Source organism: Trematomus bernacchii, unplaced genomic scaffold, assembly GCF_902827165.1.
Source record: "Trematomus bernacchii unplaced genomic scaffold, fTreBer1.1, whole genome shotgun sequence".
NCBI classification, from domain to species: Eukaryota; Metazoa; Chordata; class Actinopteri; order Perciformes; family Nototheniidae; genus Trematomus; species Trematomus bernacchii.
The window spans coordinates 8,241,872-8,262,444 of NW_022988043.1; the positions used below are offsets into that span (position 1 = coordinate 8,241,872).

General features: G+C 40.7%; 1 protein-coding gene across 1 annotated transcript in view; it reads right to left on the reverse strand.

Annotated features, from left to right (window-relative positions):
* fancc (FA complementation group C) overlaps positions 1 to 10,232 on the reverse strand; it is a 35,983-nt gene extending 25,751 nt beyond the window's left edge. Inside the window, 2 exon segments of the mRNA XM_034118757.1 lie at positions 2,316 to 2,535; positions 10,118 to 10,232. Coding sequence (XP_033974648.1) covers positions 2,316 to 2,495 — 180 coding nt within the window. The 5' untranslated portion in view covers positions 2,496 to 2,535; positions 10,118 to 10,232.
* Positions 10,233 to 20,573: the final 10,341 nt, after the last annotated feature.

Here is a 20,573-nt window from a genome sequence, read left to right on the forward strand (position 1 = left end):
TGAATAATTGAATAAAGCTGACCGACCTTGAGCAGCCGTTATCTCCCATAAGGAGGGGCTGCCCTAGCATATTGTTGATGTTGCCAGTTTATGACCGGGCAACTCTTTGTCAGAGATAGTTATTGTTGTGGGACACCTGGAACACATCCTTCTCAGGGTGTAGATGACCCCGAGCCATAAGCGACAACAACTGTGATTCAGTGTCCTCAGCTGTTTAGTCAAGATTGAACTAGTTAAAACCTCGAGCTACAGGAGGGTTCTTCAGAATTGATTGTGGCATCTCAACCGCTGTGTCAACTCGTGACACACCACCTGTCTTGTCAATTCTCCGGCCGTAACTCCAAATAAACCATCAGTGTTTGGCATCAAAGCTCCAGCTCTCCTCGTGTCTCTCTGAGTCCTGTTTCCAATTGCTACAGAAGTTTCCCCCACAGTTACACAAGCCAAAAAATCGTTATGACATCATAAAGTGGCCAAAATCTGATCAGCTAATTTTCAGACAGGTTTTTATATAAATGGATCAGGACAAAAAGAGAGTGAATCTTTTTTCCTGACACTTTCAGAATCTCTTTACACAGAGGGGACACATGTTTATGTATAAAAGACATGAAAAAGTGGATTTTGCATAATACAGTAGGTGACCTTTAAAACTTCAATTCCCCACACCTCTTATTTTGGGCAGCAGGATTCCTTTGAAGAGTGGTGCAATACTGCGGTAGTGGTGTAGAAACCATGGCTAAAATGTAGGGGAATTCTAGGTGGGTTTAATATGGTTTGGCAAATGAACAATCACATAGGCAAGCACTCTTTAAAGGAGTAGTAAATAATATTGGGAAATGTGCTTTTTTACTGTTGCCTGAAGTTGAACAAGTAGATCTATACCGCTTTAATATGTGTCTGTGCAATATGTGCCCAGGGTTACACCCTCTATCGTCCACATCCTGCCCTCTTACTTTCCCCTTACCAATCTCTTTCATCTTGTCTGCCCGCAACAGATGAAATCTGTCCAGGCAAGTTGTTTTCCTTCTGTTTCAACCCATCATGCTAAACCAAGCTAAGCGGATGCTGGCTCCAACCTCATATTGAACAACAGATAGGCATGAATAAGTTCAATATTTAGAAGAATGGAGTATGTTTCCTAAGTTAAACCATAGACTGCAAAGTTTAAAACTGGAAATGAATAAGAACCAAGAATATTTGTTATCTTAGGGCATAAAGCACAGTTGTTAAGTCATCAAAGGATGTTATAGGCTGCCAAGAAGCAAGATATCTTCAGCTGGTCTTTTATGAGCCCACTGCCAGTAAAAAGTTATTTCAACCCAATTAAGCTATACCATCTTTTTCCATCTTTGTTTCCGCACCATCGTCCTACACATGCTGAAAACTCTTCATGATGTATATGAGGAAAAGTGCTAACAGGGAAGCAGCCAGATAGATACAAATAATAGCCAATCAATGTTTAAACTATAAAAATATAGTTTCCAAAGTAGACAGGAAGTAGAAAGGTAAACAGACAAAGATACTTAGAATGATTCTAACCATCTCTAGAAGGTGCATAATATATGGATGTACAAAATCATAAATGAAAACCTGCAAGAGCACCATGACTGTAAGACTAAAAAGAAAAACATTTGTGAGAAAAACATTTTATCATGTGGAGAGAAATATGGTTATAGAAAGCAGAAAGACAGAAAGTGCTAAGGGAAAGAGGGGGCAAGTTTGTAGTAACACTGAAATCTCACAGTCCTGCACCCCTCCTGTACTCTGCCCCCTTCCCAAATTTGCTGGACCTGATATGGGGATACATTAGGTTAGCGCTGGAGGTCCCAATGCGGCTATTACCTGACTAACTCAACACTGTAGCACTGCCAGCCAGACATACACAGCCTCTGCACCGCACAGAGCCACCTCTGTTCGGAGGACCCGGCCAACGCTGGACTTACTGTTCATGTCCTGGCCCGGACAGAGAGACAGAGAGAGACAGAGAGAGACAGAGAGACAGAGTGTGTGTGTGTGTGTGTGTGTGTGTGTGTGTGTGTGTGTGTGTGTGTGTGTGTGTGTGTGTGTGTGTGTGTACTAGACGTGCTGGGTTTTTAATTCACTTTTGACAGCTGTGGCCAGACTGATTAACTGATCTCAATTTTTTTTTATTAGGCAAGTTGTGTCTTAACTGTAAAGAGGCCTCCTTACTGATACAAGCTTACCTAGGGAAGAAAAGTGTTATGCCAATGTGTCAATGATATAAATCTCAGTGTTTCCCTTGCATTATGACAAATGTGATACACCAGCTTCACTTTGTTCCTACATCTGCTCACCATGTTGTTGATATGTGTGAGAAGTTGCTGGAGGTAATCCTTCAGTCTGCTCATGTGCAGGCAGGTGTCTTTCAGAGTGTCGGGCCTGTCAGCCTGGCCCCAAGCCACTGCTTTGTCAAGCCAGAACTGCAGCGCCGGGACGTCCAACGGGGGCTGGGTCCGCTGCTGCAGCTGAGACATTGTGCTGCTTCCCAATGGACTCAGGTCATATGTAAGAATCCTAAGTAAGAATAGGAAAAAAAAACTATTATTTTAATATCTCTCCTTAATCATTTTTAGTTTGTGGGTATGAGGGGTTCTGCAATGTCAAAATGTTTACATGGTGATCTTAGCATTTGGAGACTAAATTAACACAGTGCTGTTAAAGTGATGGTTGTGTGATAAATAGTAGCCAATAAGTCTAATAAACAGTTTACACCCCATTAATATATTATTTAAGTACAATAAATGTAGGTATACTGGTGACGTAAAAAGTGCACAGTCATCAATCAGCAGTTAAAACTTTTATATGAAATAAAATAAAGGCTATTGAATATGCATTAAATGTGTCGTAACTTGTTACCATAAATAAAGAAAAAGATGTGTATCAAACAATTGCTTGTATGTTATGTGTGACTTATAATGAAATGTAACACTTGGAATGTTTATAAAGGTACAGTGAATGCAACTGCCCTCCAAAATAAATAATGTTCTATTGACAATCTCTTTGTTCCACTTCAAAAACATATATTTAGAAAATAACATCAGTCCAATTAATAGGGCTGAATGATATATCGTGTCATGGCGATAACCGCGATATGCGCATGCGCGATATTCACATCGCAGGGACGTGCGATTTTATTAATATTTTTTATTAATATTTTTTTTTTTTTCATTTTTTTTTTTTAGGACGTGCGATATTAAGTAGGTAAATTAACTCAAACACGTCATGTTACAATTATTTTGCTGCTTGCTACAAAAGGAAAACTTGCGCGGCTCTCATGTCAGGGGTACTTGAGTGAGTGACATGCAGGCTCTGCATGCACAGCAAACCACCAATCACAATCATTCTTGATCAGATCACAGCAGGCCCGGCCCCGCTAGTTTGCAGACCATCAAAACACCGGTAAAAAATTAGCGAGGCACAGGAGGACAATACCGGCGAGAATGAAGATTTACTTCCAAAAAGAAAAGCAACATCTGCCATCTGGAACTATTTTGGATACAAAAAGGTTGATGTTGACCAAACAAAGGTACTTTGTAGACAGTGCCATGCAGTTGTTTCGGCAACCCGAGGTAACACGTCGAATTTACTCGCCCATTTGAATAGACACCACAAATCTCTGAATGACGAGTGCAGAGTCAGATCTGAATGCCATCCACAGCCAAAGCAAAAAACTATTTCAGATGCCTTTGCCGGTGTTACACCATATGAGAAAGGTTCAAAACGGCATAAAGACATCACAGATGCCATAACATTTCACCTGGCAAAAGACATGGTACCAATTTACACCGTTACCAAAGAGGGTTTTAAGAAAATGATCCGGTCACTTGATAAGCGGTACGTAATACCGTCACGCACCTATTTTTCTCAAGTCGCCACCCCCGACCTGTACGAGAAATGCAGGGCAAAAGTTGAAACAGAGCTGTCAAAAGTGGAATACTATGCTGTTACAACGGACTTGTGGTCCAGCCGGACAACGGAGCCGTACATAAGCCTGACGGTGCACTTTATTGATGAGGACTTAGAACTGAAAAGTCGCTGTTTGCAAACTGCATTTTTCCCAGAAAATCACAAAAGTGAGAACATCGCAGCGGGGCTGAGAGAAGCGGTGGCTGCTTGGGGCCTGGATGAGACACGTCAAGTCTGTATAACAACAGACAATGCTGCAAATAAAATTATAATAATAATATAATTTGTCATAAAACAAATAACTTTGAAAAATTGAACTACTACATAACAATATCAACTTGTGAACCATTTTGTTTCACAAACCTTTTTTTAAATCAAAATGTCTTAGCAACAGTCAGTGCAAAGTAAAACAAAGTGTTCTTGGTCATCATGGCTAGCCTAAACAAATAAAGATCTGCTTAAAGGTGGGGTAGGTACGTTTGAGAAACCGGCTCGAGATACACTTTTTGTTATATTCCATGGAATGCTCTTAACATCCCGATAGCAATGAATATCTTAAGTGCTTTGACCAAAAATCCATAAAAAAATGTCATCTGTGGAAGCCGTAATACTGTAAAAAGCACGACCAATCATTTTAGCCGGCCCGGCTAAAATAACTGGATGGCCTACCTGCCTGTCAGCCTTCCATCTGTGCACAAACTTATCTCGTGCCCTCATTGGTCATGTGCGCGTTCGTGTGTGTTGGAGGAGGGGCTCGATAAGGAAGTGGCAGATTTTCTCCGGTCGTGTATTTTCAAATTCTAGCGATCTCGAGCCGGTTTCTCAAACTTACCTACCCTACCTTTAATTAATTAATTATTATATTTATTTTAAGTTGTAATTTTGTAAACCACTCAGGGAGCTGGTGTATAGCTGTTCTTAATTTTATTTGTATAATGTTGTTTAAAAGATGTCCACTACTTTGCTGCTATTTGCATAAAAAACGTTTTAATTGTGGAATAAAAAGTTAAATGACCTATTTTGTCACGTATGTTAATTCCCTAATGTGATAATGAAGCTTCTTATAGTTTAATGTAATACGTTTAATCTCTTGGATCCCTTCAAGACACCACTCTTCTTCATTCACAGATGAACCCCCTTATTTGAGGGTAAGCAACACGCATTATCATGACATGTTAGATCATGACTTAAGGTATGATGAGTCAACCAGTTAAAGGGCCCATGTCATGCTTTTCCGGTTATTACCCGTCCCCTTGTGTGTTATGAAGGTTTTTCTGCATGTAAACGGTCTGCAGAGTCACAAACCCTCAAAGTACACCCTGTAGCGAGTAAAACTCTAACACAGAAAATACCTCCCCAAAACGCCTCGTTGGAGATACGTCATTGTCCATTTGATTCTTCCATTTCGTTCCGGGTACGGCATGATGTCAAGCCGTACCCGGAACGAAATGGACCAATCCGTGGAGCCGTTACGTTACGTCCGCGGAGCCGTTACGTTAAGCCCCCGCTGATTGGTCCAAATTGACCAATCCACGGACTTCCTCACACACACATCTACGTGCAGGGAGCTCTGCTGATTTCTCCTCCCTGGCTGCAGGCTGATAACAGACAGTTGGGATCGCGGCGAAATTCTCTCTGCAGACCCATTCTCACAGCGTTTATCAACCTTTTTCTTACTCAATATCAAGCCACACTTATTGTTTTTACTTCGGCTGTGAGTTTGTGTGTGCTCAGGATGAGTTTGGCTGTGTTTGGCTGTGTATCCTAAACAAGGAAACAACACCTCCACGGAGCTCAGCGCGATTCACAACGTCCCGACCAATCAGAGCACACTGTGCTCACAGGGAGGGTGGGGGCTGGAGCTTTTGGAGCTACAACGAGCCTTTAAAGGCAGAGAGTGAAATTCAGTGAATACACGTAGTTTACAGAGATGCTGTATGAGAAACCAATGTGAGTTTGGAAAAATGCACAATATAAATCTATTCTAGTAGACCTCAACAATGGAATTATGATCAGTGGAAATGGCCATGACATGGGCCCTTTAAGATCCAGACGTCCGTGACTAAAATCCTTCATCCGGTTAAATATAGTTAAAAAAAACGCAATATATATCGCAGGGGGAAAAAATATCGCAATGTCAGTTTTTTTCAATATCGTGCAGCCCTAGTCCAATACCTGCCCATGTATTTAGTTGTGCACTAATGTATAATGTGCATGTGTGGCCCACATCATTCCCCCATTTTCTATTAGAGCAGGAATGGATAATACAATAATAATTGGCAGTAATGTGTGGTAAAATATATTCAAGCATATTATGTTAATCTAGTTAAACTCTCATAACCACAGTCTAACGATCACATTTCAAACACACGCACACACGCACACACACGCACACACACTCATGGAAGCCTACTGAGAAATAAACGGCACATTCTTCACCTTTTATGATGATGGAGGGAAAAACATGGGGGGCAGAACACAAGTGTGTGTATTAGGATGTGTTTAGTGTGTGTATGTAGCCTGGGAATAGAGTGCGTGAGTGTGTGTGTTTGTTGTTTTTGCCATAATGACAGGTCTGTGTGAGACACCACAGGGTTGTGTTTTATGATCACCTCGTTACACACGATTTGTTTAATGTCTTGCCATCATCTCTGCTGGGAAGCCAATATGGCTCGCTGATGTGAATATATAAATACTAATTTTCGGGGAGAAAAAAAAAGCTAAACCGAATTAGGAACAAACGCCTCTTGTTGACTTGTGTCGGGAGCTCAGGTTTTAGTGAAGCAGAGGAGGAAATTAACCTTATGCCAACAGTCACCCACAAACTCTATCACACAGAGACCGCTACATGAAAACATAGGCATATATTGTGATTACAAAACTTGTTTGTCTCAAATGGATGTAATTTAACATAAATAAAATACACACATGCACATATACTGTACACTCTCGACAGCAGCTCTTGGACTTGTTAAACACTTTGGAGCAGAAACGAGATGTGACGGGTCAAATATTATCTTTGAAGATCTGTTAAACTAAGCTTGTGGACTTTGGGTAAGAGTACGTTTGCGGTTTCAATTAGGAGATTAAGTTAAACATCACTTTAAACAAATGTACTTCTGTGTGCTTCAGTATGATATATTTAAGAACACCTGGATTACATGAAAGTTGTTTAAAGTTTGTCTTACCAAGAGTCATAAAAGGAACAGTTTTGCTTAAAGGTGGGGTATGTAATTTATTTTAGAAACACTTTTTGTTATATTCCATGGAATGCTGTTAACATCCCGATAGTATGGGCTCAGAACAGTCTCATAATACACACATGCACACAGAAGGATTCACACTTGCATTTCATGATCCGCAAAAGGATTCACACTTGTATTTCCGGATCCACACTTGTGTTTTTCAATGCACACACAAATGTGTTCCGTTTCATATACATGTAAATAAAATCCAAATACAGAAAAAAGTTTTACATATGTATTTTTGATCCTCACATATTTGTTTTCCGTTTAAATACCCTGAACCTGCAAACACAAACCGCTTTCTGTGCATGGATCGCTGTGCATTCGTGTGTGGGTTTTTTGAGACTCCCCTGACGGTCACCCGATTCGTACTTGTAATTTTTTCTATCTATAGCCAATCAGATGTCTCCTTCATTCTAAGCCAATCACATGAGCGGGTCCCCACGAGGGTATGATTTATTGCGTTCATGACACTTCATATACGCATTTTGCGCTGTCCGGAGCAGGGTTTCCGCGGACAGAATTTATTTTACCGGACAAATTTGAAACTTACCGGTCATGTTTCAATAATAATAATAAGAAGAAGAATTGTGAAGCAGAGTTTCCGTTAGCAGGTAATTACCGGACTATGACCGGATATGGCTAATAACACGGGAGTAAGGATCATCTCTTTTTCCTCTCTCCCTCCCTCTCTCCTGACAGCCCGTCAGTTTCTCATGCAGCTCGCTAAAACTTCACTCGCGTTTATGTCCATATCGATCAGATCCAGTTCTCCTGTTCGGCCTTTATAGAGAGCACCGATCAAACTATTAAGAGTGAATATCGGCCGATAATGACCGGCGGGCTCCCCCCGTTGACAGTTCACTGTCTAGCACTGGCTTCGTAGTGCACTGATCGATTAGGCTAAGCTAACCTGTAGCTGCTCCCTCCACACTCACAACAACTTCATACAGACATAAATAAAGCAGCTGTATTCGCCATACAGGAAGCACACATTTAAAACGGTTTTGCCTGCCGTTTTTGTGTACACAAGCATTCATTAATGGTTCGGAAAGTGGCCCTGTACCTTAATAATATAAAGGCTTGTATTTGCGTGCATTTCCTGCTCGGAAAGTGGCAATGTACTGAGAGTGGAAGTGTCCTGAAATTAGCGACCTGTCAGCTCCGGACAGCGCAAAATGCGTACATGAAGCGCTACGTCATAAACGCAAGAAATCTACCCTCGTGGGGGCGCGCTCATGTGATTGGCTTAGAATTGAGGAGACATCTGATTGGCTATAGATAGAAAAAATTACAAGTACGAATCGGGTGACCGTCAGGGGAGTCTCAAAAAACCCACACACGAATGCACAGCGATCCATGCACATAAAGCGGTTTGTGTTTGTAGGTGCAGCGGTTTTAAACGGAAAACAAATATGTGAGGATCAAAGATACATATGTAAAACTTTTTTCTGTATTTGGATTTTATTTACATGAAACGGAACATATTTGTGTGTGCATTGACAAACACAAATGTGGATCCGGAAATACAAGTGTGAATCCTTTTGCGGATCATGAAATACAAGTGTGAATCCTTCTGTGTGCATGTGTGTATTATGAGACTGTTCTGAGCCCATACGATAGCAATGACTATATTAAATGCTTTGACAATAAATACATTAAAAAATGTCATCTGTGGAAGCCGTCGCGCTGTAAAAAGCACGACCAATCATTTTAGCCGGCCTGGCTAAAATAACTGGATGGCCTACCTGCCTGTCAGCCTTCCATCTGTGCACAAACTTATCTCGTGCCCTCATTGATCATGTGCGCGTTCGTGTGTGTTGGAGGAGGGGCAGATTTTTTCCGGTTGTGTATTTTCAAATTCTAGCGATCTCGAGCCGGTTTCTCCAAAATGACCTACCCCACCTTTAACTAATTTAGGCTAATAGAATTATATATTTCTTCAAAATGTTTCCCCCCAAGGGGCAACATATGTCACATGACCACTTGCAACCACTCATCAAAACACACCTGATTTAGTCGAGAAACCACTCACTTAAGACTTGTGTTTTATAAATATATATGTTCAAAATTCGATCAATTCAAACCAAATAGTATTAATACACTTGAAACATTTTAAACATCTATTTTTATTGATTTTTAATAAACTTTCTATTGCTTTTCTATACTGAAAAGTCTTGATTTTGTTCATATAATGTGACCTAATGACTCCAAATCAATGCAGCCATGTATCACTACACTGGACAAGTACGAGACGAAAACAATTTTTAAAGTGTTTGTTTGTCCACCTTTCATTTTATATGAATATTTAAAATGAAATGTGGTATATTGTTTGTTGAAAAGTCAGATTTATTTTCTATAGCTTACATGAAATGTGAACAAATGAATTTGAAGCCATCATAATCAGATATCATTCTAACTACAATGGACAAAAAAGACAAAACTATTTTTTTAGTGGATTTTAGTCCACCTTGTATTTTATACGAACGTTATAATTAAAATTCAAGAGTTATTAAAAGGTCTCAATTTGTATACCTTTCGTGTCATCCGACCCAGTAACTCCAACCTAATGCAAAATAATTTCTATTGGCTTTAAGACACAAATTGCTCCTTTTACCCGGGAGTTTCCTACAACACAAACTCACCTACGTTAAATGTTGGAGTGCAACAACTGCACAACACCACAGGATGCCAGTGTTCGCCCCACTCTACTGCAGTGACACATCGTTCATTTGAAGATTCGAAATAAGTTCAATATACAACTGCTAGACGACGTCTTGCAAACTCAAGTTAGGATTGAATGATTAGATCACAAGGGAAAGTATTTGCATCCTCCTTATTAGCTACCTGTATTTCAGCTGTTAGCTTGTTAGCAATTGCATTACTCTAGTCGTATTCGTTAGCTACTTTAGCTTGAAATAGACTTACATGCAAACAAGACTTACACTCATCAAAATGAAATCTCCAAAGAGCAGACGTTTAGTTAATCCATTTGTGTCTAGTCTTCAGACAGGTTTCTTCTTGCGATGTAAACAAACTGAACTTCCCTCTTCTCTCGGAGTTCCGTGTAAGGAGGAAGACTATTGGCTGTGATTCACTTCCTCGCACTCGTCCTCCTGGCAGTGCATGCTGGGAAATTGAGTCACATGGCTGAACAGCAAGAACGTTATCAGAATATAGAATACCTTTATTCGTCCCATAAAGGGGAAATTGACATTGTATCATTATTATACAAGACAATATAGGCATAGACAATATAGATAGAGGTGCTTGTGTCCTTATATGTGTGAGTAAGAAAGCACCTTTTAAAACAGGGTTAGGGTTATGATAATGGTTAGAGTTAGGGTTATGTAAGTATATACATTTAATCTTTTCCTTCTTACAAAATGTAAACCTTTTTGCTTATATAGGTGCTTATGTACTTAGCTGTTTAAGTAAGATAGCTCATTTTAAAACAAATCTGTTTCACAGGATACCAATACAGAAAAATAAGATACAAATACAATTATAAAAAGAAAGGAGAAACACACATAACCAGGACACGAAAAGTTAGGCCACAAGACAGGAAAATAAAGTTTTTGGGAACGTTTTAGAAACAGTTTAAAGACTTATCTTAAAAAGAGGGAAGAAAACGGGGGGAAAATTGTGTCATTCATTTGGTGGTTGAGGGTCCAGGGTGAAGTAGAATGCATACCATAGGCAGGAATTTAGGGGTCCTGAGTGTGTCCCTCTGGAACCCAAAGCAAACTTTGAGGGGTTCCTGGCCTGCATGGCTCGAACTGACAAATCACCCAGAGGCTCCAGCCCGGCCCTGAGCAGCCCACCATCAGGAAACGGTTGTTTAAACATACGTGATGTCATGTGTGTGAGTGAGTTTGTGCCTGTAGGAGTGCATGAGTGTGTGTGCTTGTAGGCATAATGTGCATTGGTGCCGGCATGAGAAAGAGATATATGTGTGTGTGTGTGTGTGTGTGTGTGTGTGTGTGTGTGTGTGTGTGTGTGTGTGTGTGGTGTGTGTGTGTGTGTGTGTGTGTGTGTGTGTGTGTGTGTGTGTGTGTGTGTGTGTGTGTGTGTGTGTGTGTGTGTGTGTGTGTGTGTGTGTGGGGGGGTGTGGGTGTGGGTGTCTGTGTGTGGGTGTGCTTGTCTAAGTCTTGTCAAAACATCAGCATATGGATCAGGAACTAGGTCCCTGGCAAAAACATGGCAAAAACTTGAGAGGGTATGTGTTGATGCCCAAAGTCGAAACCCACACAATGCTGTGTGTGTGTGTGTGTGTGTGTGTGTGTGTGTGTGTGTTGTGTGTGTGTGTGTGTGTGTGTGTGTGTGTGTGTGTGTGTGTGTGTGTGTGTGTGTGTGTGTGTGTGTGTGTGTGTGTGTGTGTGTGTGTGTGTGTGGGCCTATGCTTGCACTGGCACACATGTGGAAGCTAAGAGAAATGTAGTGTAAACCACGTGTTTTTACTGTACAGCTACTCTGTTATTATCACAGAGCCAAGAGATGGGTTGTCACGCAGTGGGGCAGCAGCTCCTCCACAACTCAGCGTGGGTGTGTTTGCATGTGTGTGCACTTTCATGATTAGAGTGGAGGCCTGATCACAGCCACAGCATGCTGTTATTTCAATGTCCTGTCTTAGTTTTGTTTTAGTTTTTTACAAGCTGAATATGGACCTTATTGGCAACAAAATACAACTGAACAAACACAACGAACACTAGTATTTATTTTATTAGGACATTTTAGGTTTTTAGATAAACTCAGTTGATAATTAATGTTTCAATTACACTATGCAAATTATTTATTACATTTAGGAGGACAACATGAATAGCACAGAATGTCACTTTCTGGCCAAAGTGGGATGAAGGAAGTCGTAACTTGTTTATTATCCAAAGAAAACTCCCATATATAGAATTGGGAAAAAGTCGGATGATTGCTCGTTTTCTTGTGATCGAGATGGAAATGGTTGGAGAGCTTGGTTTTCAGTCTCTGGAGCTTATCCCGGGCTGACCCAGACCTGGAGCTGATGACAAATCAGCTGTGCAGCAAGTCAGTCCTGATCCGGACCAATCCTAATAACAGTTCTGGTCCAGACCAAAGGCATTACCATCCTGGCTATGCTGCTGTGGAAAGACATAACCTGACGCATGACTCAGAGCACCACACACAGATGCTTCTCTGGGCTGCACCGCGTGTACATCTGTGTGTGTGGTGTCTAATGCTGGATACAGCAAGAGGAAAATATGAGATCTGTAATAGGCACTATTGAGCTCTCAATTGGCTGTTTTCCCAAAGAAGATCAACTGGTGCACAAAACCTACTTATAACCTGCAGTTTTCCTTTACACACAATAAATTATAAACATGTGCATGCTCACACAAGATGTTTAATTTAAGTCTTTGAGGTTATGTCAACAAAGTTTATATGTGTCTCAGTTCTGCTCAGATAAAAACAGGAAAAATAACGATACATTGTAATCACACACACATTGAAAAAACGGGGCCCCAAAACAGCATAGGACTTGAGAATATTTTTAGAGCATTTATGATAAAAGTGGAAAAAGGCTTATCATGTGTATTGTGTCTTGTGGCTTGTGTACTGTCTGGTACTGTCTCAGATTTGTGCTTTTTTTTTTCTTCATGTTCCTGTACCTGCTGCCTATTATTCTGAAGTTATGAAAAGGAAAATCCAACTAATATTTGTTATTGCGGTGTGCAGCACCTGTGGTAAGCATGAGATCTCCAGTAAAAGAAAAGCTAAAAACGCGGCAACTAAAACCAATTATTCATTCTTCACTTTGCTCTCTCCCACCTTGTTTCAAGTATTGTTTTATCTTAAGTTGTTTTTCCTTACTTCTTTATTTTTCCCTTTTTCATTTTGTTTAAATGCGTCTATGTGTCAGTCCTGTTATTTGTGTGGATGAAATAGCTGTCCTTGAGCCTGAGGACAGTCAAAGCTATGGAGGTTGGGAAGGAAGGAGACATTCAAATTAAAGTAGAGGAATGTGCCGTTAAAAATCTTCAGATCCGGCTTAACTCTGAATGTCTGGCTATAAGGAGAGAGACAGAGAGACAGAGAGAATGAGGGAATGAGGGAGAAGGCCACAGAGATGGTGAGGAAAGAGAATTTGAGATGACAGAGGAAGAGCTGTCCGAGGTGCCTCGAGACAGCCAGATACCTACTGGCCTTCATAAAAGGATTTGTGTCTCACACAAAGTTTTAAAGGAGTTGTTTTTGTTTCTTCCTGTGTTCGTCTGTGTTGTGTTTTTTGGATCGAGTGTGATTTTTATTTAAAAAAAATTGGTTTAATGCTCAAGCCTAAAGTTTGACACTTGTTATGATAAGAAGACAAGTATCTTTTGGAAGACCTTTAACACTCTAAAGGCAATAGCTTCACCCAATGTGTGCCGTAGCAATCTTAGTCACTTTCTATTCTCTTTTTCTTTTTATAATTAATTTCCATCAAGTCACTTGAAGCAGGCAGGGTTGTAGTATGTATGGAGAGTTTTGGGAATACAAATCCAAAACAGGAAAATGTAAAAACTCTTGATTGGAATAGAAAATATCTCAGTTAAATTAGGGTTAAAAGATCAGGTTATATTCAGAAGGGAGTGTTTTTTTATCACAATTTCAAGTAGTTATGTCTGTGCCATCTGTTCACTAGCTTGGGAGTGTAATTCATACTTTTTTTTTGTGTTATTTAGAGCTACATTTAATAAGGACATTTTGAAATAAGTTTAGCATAGTTATTCTTTATCTTGGTCTATTTGTTTTGGGGTTTACATACAGTATATATGTCTCACCCCCTTGTTCAAGGGTTTAATTGGATTATTATGCTCAACCAAAATGACACATAAAATCAAATGAATGTCGAAAAGATAAGGGTTTCAGAAAAAAGCTTTAAAAGGAAATTGAGAGACCTACCAGGCCTCTACAGCTTTAAAGTGTCTGGTGTGAGCAGTCACAGAAGATGTTTGTAAAATCCTGCCTGGAGGAACATCGTACCTTACATAACCCCTTTTTACATGTTTCACATAAGGGTATCACTTATAGGTCTGGTAAGGTCAAATACATGGAACAGAACAACTTTACAATAAGGAAAAACACATATTTACCAGATCCTAATTTCTCCTACATGCACAAACACTTGTATCTACAAGGACACACACTTTATGGCAATTCCAAGCATTTTTAAAGCATGCTTCTTTATTGCTTTGAGAGGCTGGGATTGGCTGAGAAAGGGAGAGAGGTTCTGTGACAAATGTGAAACAGAACTGCATGCATAAGCCTGTTCACATTGGAACACACACACACACACACACAAAAAAACACACACACAAACACGTTCACAAACATTGAATAACACATTTACATTTATAAATACTATTAGTACCATTCGTATCTAATAATAATGTCTGTGTTGGTCTCTTTTTGTGTGCATTTCAAAGGTTAACTTGTTTTTTGGAGTATGGACTATGGATACAACACAGCTGCCTGCTAAAATCTGGTAATCAACCAGAAAGAAGAGACCAGCTACAACCAAACCTTTGCAATCAGTCAGTAAGAAAATCATTGCCACTAACATCCATCTGTTACTTCTTACTAACTTCAAACTTCTGGGTGTTCTGTTCACTGTCAGAACTTGATTATCTTAATAATATTCATACATAAATAAATGTGTACCCCTCCGTAAATTGGTTAACAATTGGTCTGAAGTACTGTACGACGCCATGTGTTTTTAAATATATACTTGCAGTGGACAAAAAGTGTTTGGTCCTTTTTTTATTGCAAGAATCGTTACTCTCAGACTAGTAGTTTTTGGCTTTATCAGCTTAAAATGGGGATTCAGTTTATAGTGTTTCAAATGCATGAAATCACTCACACACACATAACCACACTCCTGCTTACCATTAGTCCAGCAGATTGCAGGGAAATTGAGTGGGAGTGTTAAACACACACATCCATCTATCTGCCCCTCTGTCCAAGATAATTACACATTTCCTGCTCTAAAACCTTCTCTGACAACTTACACTTTAGGCATGTCACTGTTTTTGTGTGCGTGTGTCTGTCTGTGTGTGCGTGCGTGCGTGCGTGCGTGTGTGTGTGTGCGTGTGTGTGTGTGTGTGAGAGAGAGAGAGAGAGAGAGAGAGAGTGAGAGATTCAAAGGTTCGAATTGGTTTATCAGTGGTGAAACAGATACAATACAAACCCTGAGTATATCATGACATGCATTTAGATATGAAAGAAAACAGCATATGAGTGTGTCTGAGTTTATTTGACTTTCACTGTTTTCTTTTCCTCTCTGTCTCAACAGCCCTCTGTTGTCTCTTCTCCATTTGGAAAGCAACTATATCAGTAGTGAAGTTTTATAGCACTTTCATTCACATTCTTTCCCTCCCTTAAGTATACACTCACACACTGATTGCAGCAATGATAGGGTGTTTGGTTTCAGAGTTTTGCTCAAGGACATGTTCATATGTCATATGGACATGAAGAGCTAGGAAATGAACCATCAACCCTGTGATCAGCTCAGAAATGTTACAGAAACATTTGTTTTTCTTTTATGGTTATCGTGTGTTGTTTTTTTAACTAAGTTCTCACTTTATGCTATTAACCTGTAATTTTTTCATCACTGCTTTTTAGTCTTTTTGTCTGAATGAGCTGGATAGTTTGGTAACCATTAACCAAGTTGATAATTGCAAAGAGTTACATGTATCAAACTTTTAATCCTCAGTAACTTCTGAAAAAAGAAAGTTTAAGGAGCACCAGGCATACAGTGGAGGTCAGTGTTGGTGAATATTTGAGACTTTTTTTATTCTCTCGTTGTCTGCAAATAATAATCTCATTTCTGTGCACATCAAGGATGAATGTGCGTGCTCATAACTGTATGTATATTTTCTCTGCATGTGTCTGTGCGTTGATCCAGACTCCCTCTGGGGTCCTCAGAGCTCTCCTCCAGCTCTGTTTCTCATTAGGCATCTGTCATGGTGCCAGAATCAATAAGCACAGATGGAAGAAAGAAAGTCTCTCCTCTCCTCTTTGTGAATGGGCAGATCATTAGCAAATTCCAAAGTGTTTACCATCATCACCAAGGAAAGACCCTCCTCAACTTTACTGTACTTTAAGTAATTTGTACCGCTATTATTTCCTTTATGACCAACAGTTAAAAACCCTCCTCCTCTCTACAAAGTCATGTGAAATCATATGCTCCAGTTTTGTTTGGCTTTGCAGGATCGTGTACTCACTCAACAATCCCAGACGCAGATGAAAATATTTAGTTGTGGGTTTCTTTCTGTCTTTCCCTCTTCTGCCCCCCTTTGTGTCTTAAGATGACGCATCTGTTTCCATACATTGTTGCATGTTTTCTGGCAAAGACAAACAGCATAGTTTAAACAAAGAAGTGGGTGGTGTGTGTTCATCTGGTGTGTGTGTGCGTGCCACCAGGACTACATTAAACAAAAGGGAGAAAGGATGACAGCATCCAACCTCAGTTTGTCATCCTTAGTGTAAACGGCTGTACATCATGCTAACATCTTACATGTGCTCGGCCCAATCACAGCAGTCACACACAGCCGTGTCAACACAGCAGTAATGAAAACAAAAAAACTGGAAAGAGGGAGATGGGAGGGAGTCGGATAGAAACAAAGGCAGATGGAAAGTAAAGAAAAAGTTAAAGAGAGAATTCCAATGGAAGCATAATATAAGCGCGGTGGCTGGAAAGAGAGAAGCCGAGGGCAGGATAAATGCTTCCAGTATAAGCGGAAGAGGAGAGATTATGGCATGGCTTGGCATCGCTCCGTAGCACTCGTCTGTAACACAAAGAAAGAGTGGGTGGGTTTTCCACCTCCACAGAATAAATGATGCGAGGGGAAATGGGAGTAAACAACATCAGTCATTATAATGACTCTCATACGGCTACTCCCATCCACCATCAACCATCCTCCAGCCCCCCTTCACTCTCTTCCTTCTGCCATTTTCCATCTGTCTTTACTCCCAACCTTTTTTTCTGCCACTTCTCTACGCCTTGATTACACCTTTTACTTTATTTTTCTCTCGCTCACTTTCTCTAACTATTAAACTAATGCAAAACATTTTTCCTCTTTTCTAACTATATCCATTCTGCCCGCTTGTTTCAGACCTTAGATCTCAAGTAGGGTGGTCTGAATCTCCAATGCACAAAAGAAATATGAGACTGTGAACATTGGAGAAATATACTACAAATGACAGGATTTAGTTAAGAATGTTGTCTGAATGCAGTGACAACAGCCAACAGTAATAATAATCTTGGCACATTTCTTGAGCTTTTTACTGCAGACTTTGAGAGATACAATCTTTGGCTCTAGCAGCAGAAGCCTTTGAGCGGTGCTGAATGCATAGTGAATCATGTCATCTGTTTCTAAGAATTGGATGTGGTTCCCTCGCTGTCTTGGACCTCTGCGCTGTTCTGTTTCCCTCTCTCTGCTCTCCCTCTTTCTCTCGCAGGATTCCTGGAGAGCTGTAGTTCTGTGCAAGAAATTGAGGTCAAAAAAAGATTGTGTAAAAAAACATGTATGAAAGTACATGTATGAATAAAATAATAATTGGCTAGGGAAGAACATCTGATCTAAAATGTTTTACATCCAGTTCTATATGAAATCAAACTAAAACACAGCTGACATGCTCAGAATTTGTATCCTGGCCATGCATCCCTGCAATCCAATGTGTCAAATGCCGAGCATATTTCTCACATGTCATTCTCATGAGGGCTAATTTCTTGTTATTCACGACTGCAGCCTGCAGAACTGTGCTTCAACGCTGAGATTATGTAAGTCTGGCCACTGGGGACTTCGACCTCACATTCTTCTGGATCAGTCTTGTAGGAAGAACGCACTCCCTCTGTGGGAGATAAAGCAGCCAGCCAAGTCAAACTGGTCCCAGGGTGAGACTGAACACTAGGCCCAAACCCACCCAAAACCACCCACCTTGAGACTGCTGACGGAATAGAAGAGACTTTCTGACGTTAGAACCTTTGTGACGGCATGCCGTGATAGTTTGTATTACTGTGCTTCCTTCAAAGGACATTGTCTATAAGGGGTAGTTAGACATTTTTGCAAATAAGCTAATTCACAGAAAAATCTAAAGACAAACAAACACTGTTGTATCTCATCTTCAGAGTAATACCTGCAAAGTACCTACAAACACATATTTTACGAACTAACATGTGTAATCTTGTTTGTCTCAGAATCAAAAACATAAAAAAAGCAAGTTGTAGACACACACACACACACACACACACACAGACAGAGAGAGAAGAGAGACCTGGAAGGCTCCGAGAGGAGCAGATGCGAGTCCCGGAGAGCAAGAGAGACGACCCGAGACGAGAGATACGACGAGAGACGAGAAGTCAACGAGAGGAGGAGAGAGAGGAGAGAGAGAGACGAAGAGAGAGAGAGAGATGAGAGAGCAGAGACGAAGGAGAGACTGGAGAGAGAGAGAGAGAGAGAGAGAGAGAGAGAGAGACGCAAACAAAGTTGAATGGTTTTCAAGGTGTCTGTGAGGCCTCAAGGGTAACCCCTTCCCCTGGAGTTGTATCAACACACCATGTGATGCTTCCTGCAGATTTATTGTTAAACTATAAGTTTTATAGAATGTGTAAATCTGGCTCTGGATCTGGCTGGAGTGAATGGTAGTGTTTGCGTGTGTCCTATTCAGTCATGTCAACAGAGCAATCATTCATGTAGACGAGAGTATAAACTCAGAGGGTTTAGGTCTGCTGGCAGGTGATGATGGACATGCCTTTCAGGGAAAAGTGAGGGATGGAAAGAGGGAGAGGGAGGGCCAGATGGATGAAAAAGAGGACTGGAATAGAGTAGTCAATGATACCAATTTGTATTTTTTCCTTTTGGCATGTAGGTTTGAGATATGAACGGCAAGGAAAATAATAAAACAATGATTGAAGAATGAGGGAAAAGCTTTGTTGTACAGTATATGTCCGCTCCATTGTTTGCCATTCTGGGCAGAGAGCCACGGCAGAACAGTTAATACGTTTGGGAGAGAAGGAACTTCTTAATTGCTTCCTCTCACTTCCTCTTTAGCCCTCCCTCCGTCCAACTCTCTCTCTCCAACCCCTTTCTGTTGCCTTAAAGGACAGGGACAGGAAACACTCATTCATTAACAACCTGGAGCTTGTTAGCTTCAATAAAGCGCTCTTCACAAAATGTGCTGTTCCACCTCTGAGGGCATCTCTGAGTGTTTGTGGTGGGAAGTGTAGAGGTGAGGTGGGCTAAAGGGTAAGGCAGGGCCAGAGGAGGGAGGGGAGGGACGGGGGGGGGGGGGGTTGGTTTGTTGACCTGTGGTCCTCAAGCAAAAGAGGGGAGTGCTGGTGAAAGACACATTAACAACAATAGATCTCAATGAAGCATGTAACTTACAAATAACCCTGGGATTAGTCACATATATTTCTCCTTTCAACACATTTTCACATACTCTTCTTGATTAACGCTAATCCACAGAGGTTTACTTTTAATTTGTGTGGGCATATGAGTGCTTAAACACAAAAAACAGCTTTTAAAGAGTCTTTATGCACCCATAGATAGTTAAATAAAAATACAACAAAAACCTGAATTTGCTTTTTGACTGCCACTTTTTGATTGGCACTGGGTACATGGGCACCACCTGCATCAGTCTCTAGATTTTCACCACATCTGCTCATCAGGCGAAAGACAAAAATGTCAAGCCCAGTTAGAAAAGTTCAAAACATTGCAGACAACATACTGCCACCCAGCTTTCCAAACACACCCTATCATTTGTAAGATGTCGGCCTGTGTTTTTTTTGCACTGGTTGGACAACACTCAGCAGAATAGTGCGCCTTTATTGCCTTTAAAAGATAATAACATGCCTACTGCCTGCCTCCAACCGCTGAACCAGGGTCAGTGAGTTCGACAGCTTCCTGAGGTTCAGGTTGAAATTGTGGCTTGGGAAAACTGGTCCTCTATTTGTAGTTAGAAAACAACAGAAAGACCACAGGTGAATATTTGCCCAACACAGTCTGCCTATATTGGTAAGAATGTTATTGTCATGTTGTAATGTTTAATTGTATTTTGATCTAAATGTTTAAGTTGCATGTTTTAACGTGAAAAACTTTGTCTTACAACCCTCAAGTTTGAGAATAAATGGCTGCCACCCATGCAGTTGACAAGGTGCTCTCCCTCTCTCACCATCAGTGCAGCAAGCTCAAGGCCACATGCCCTTTTTCATTACTCCGAACAGGCCAGCTGTATTGTAACTACAACCAATTTCCTTGCAGTCTATAAAGCTGTCAATCAAAATCATACAGAACAGGGAGTGGAGGTGGGGGGTGTAGGGGCGGAGCTGGGTGGGCTGTTGGGGAGGGCTGCAGGGCTCCAGACCAGATGTCAGAGTTTTACACT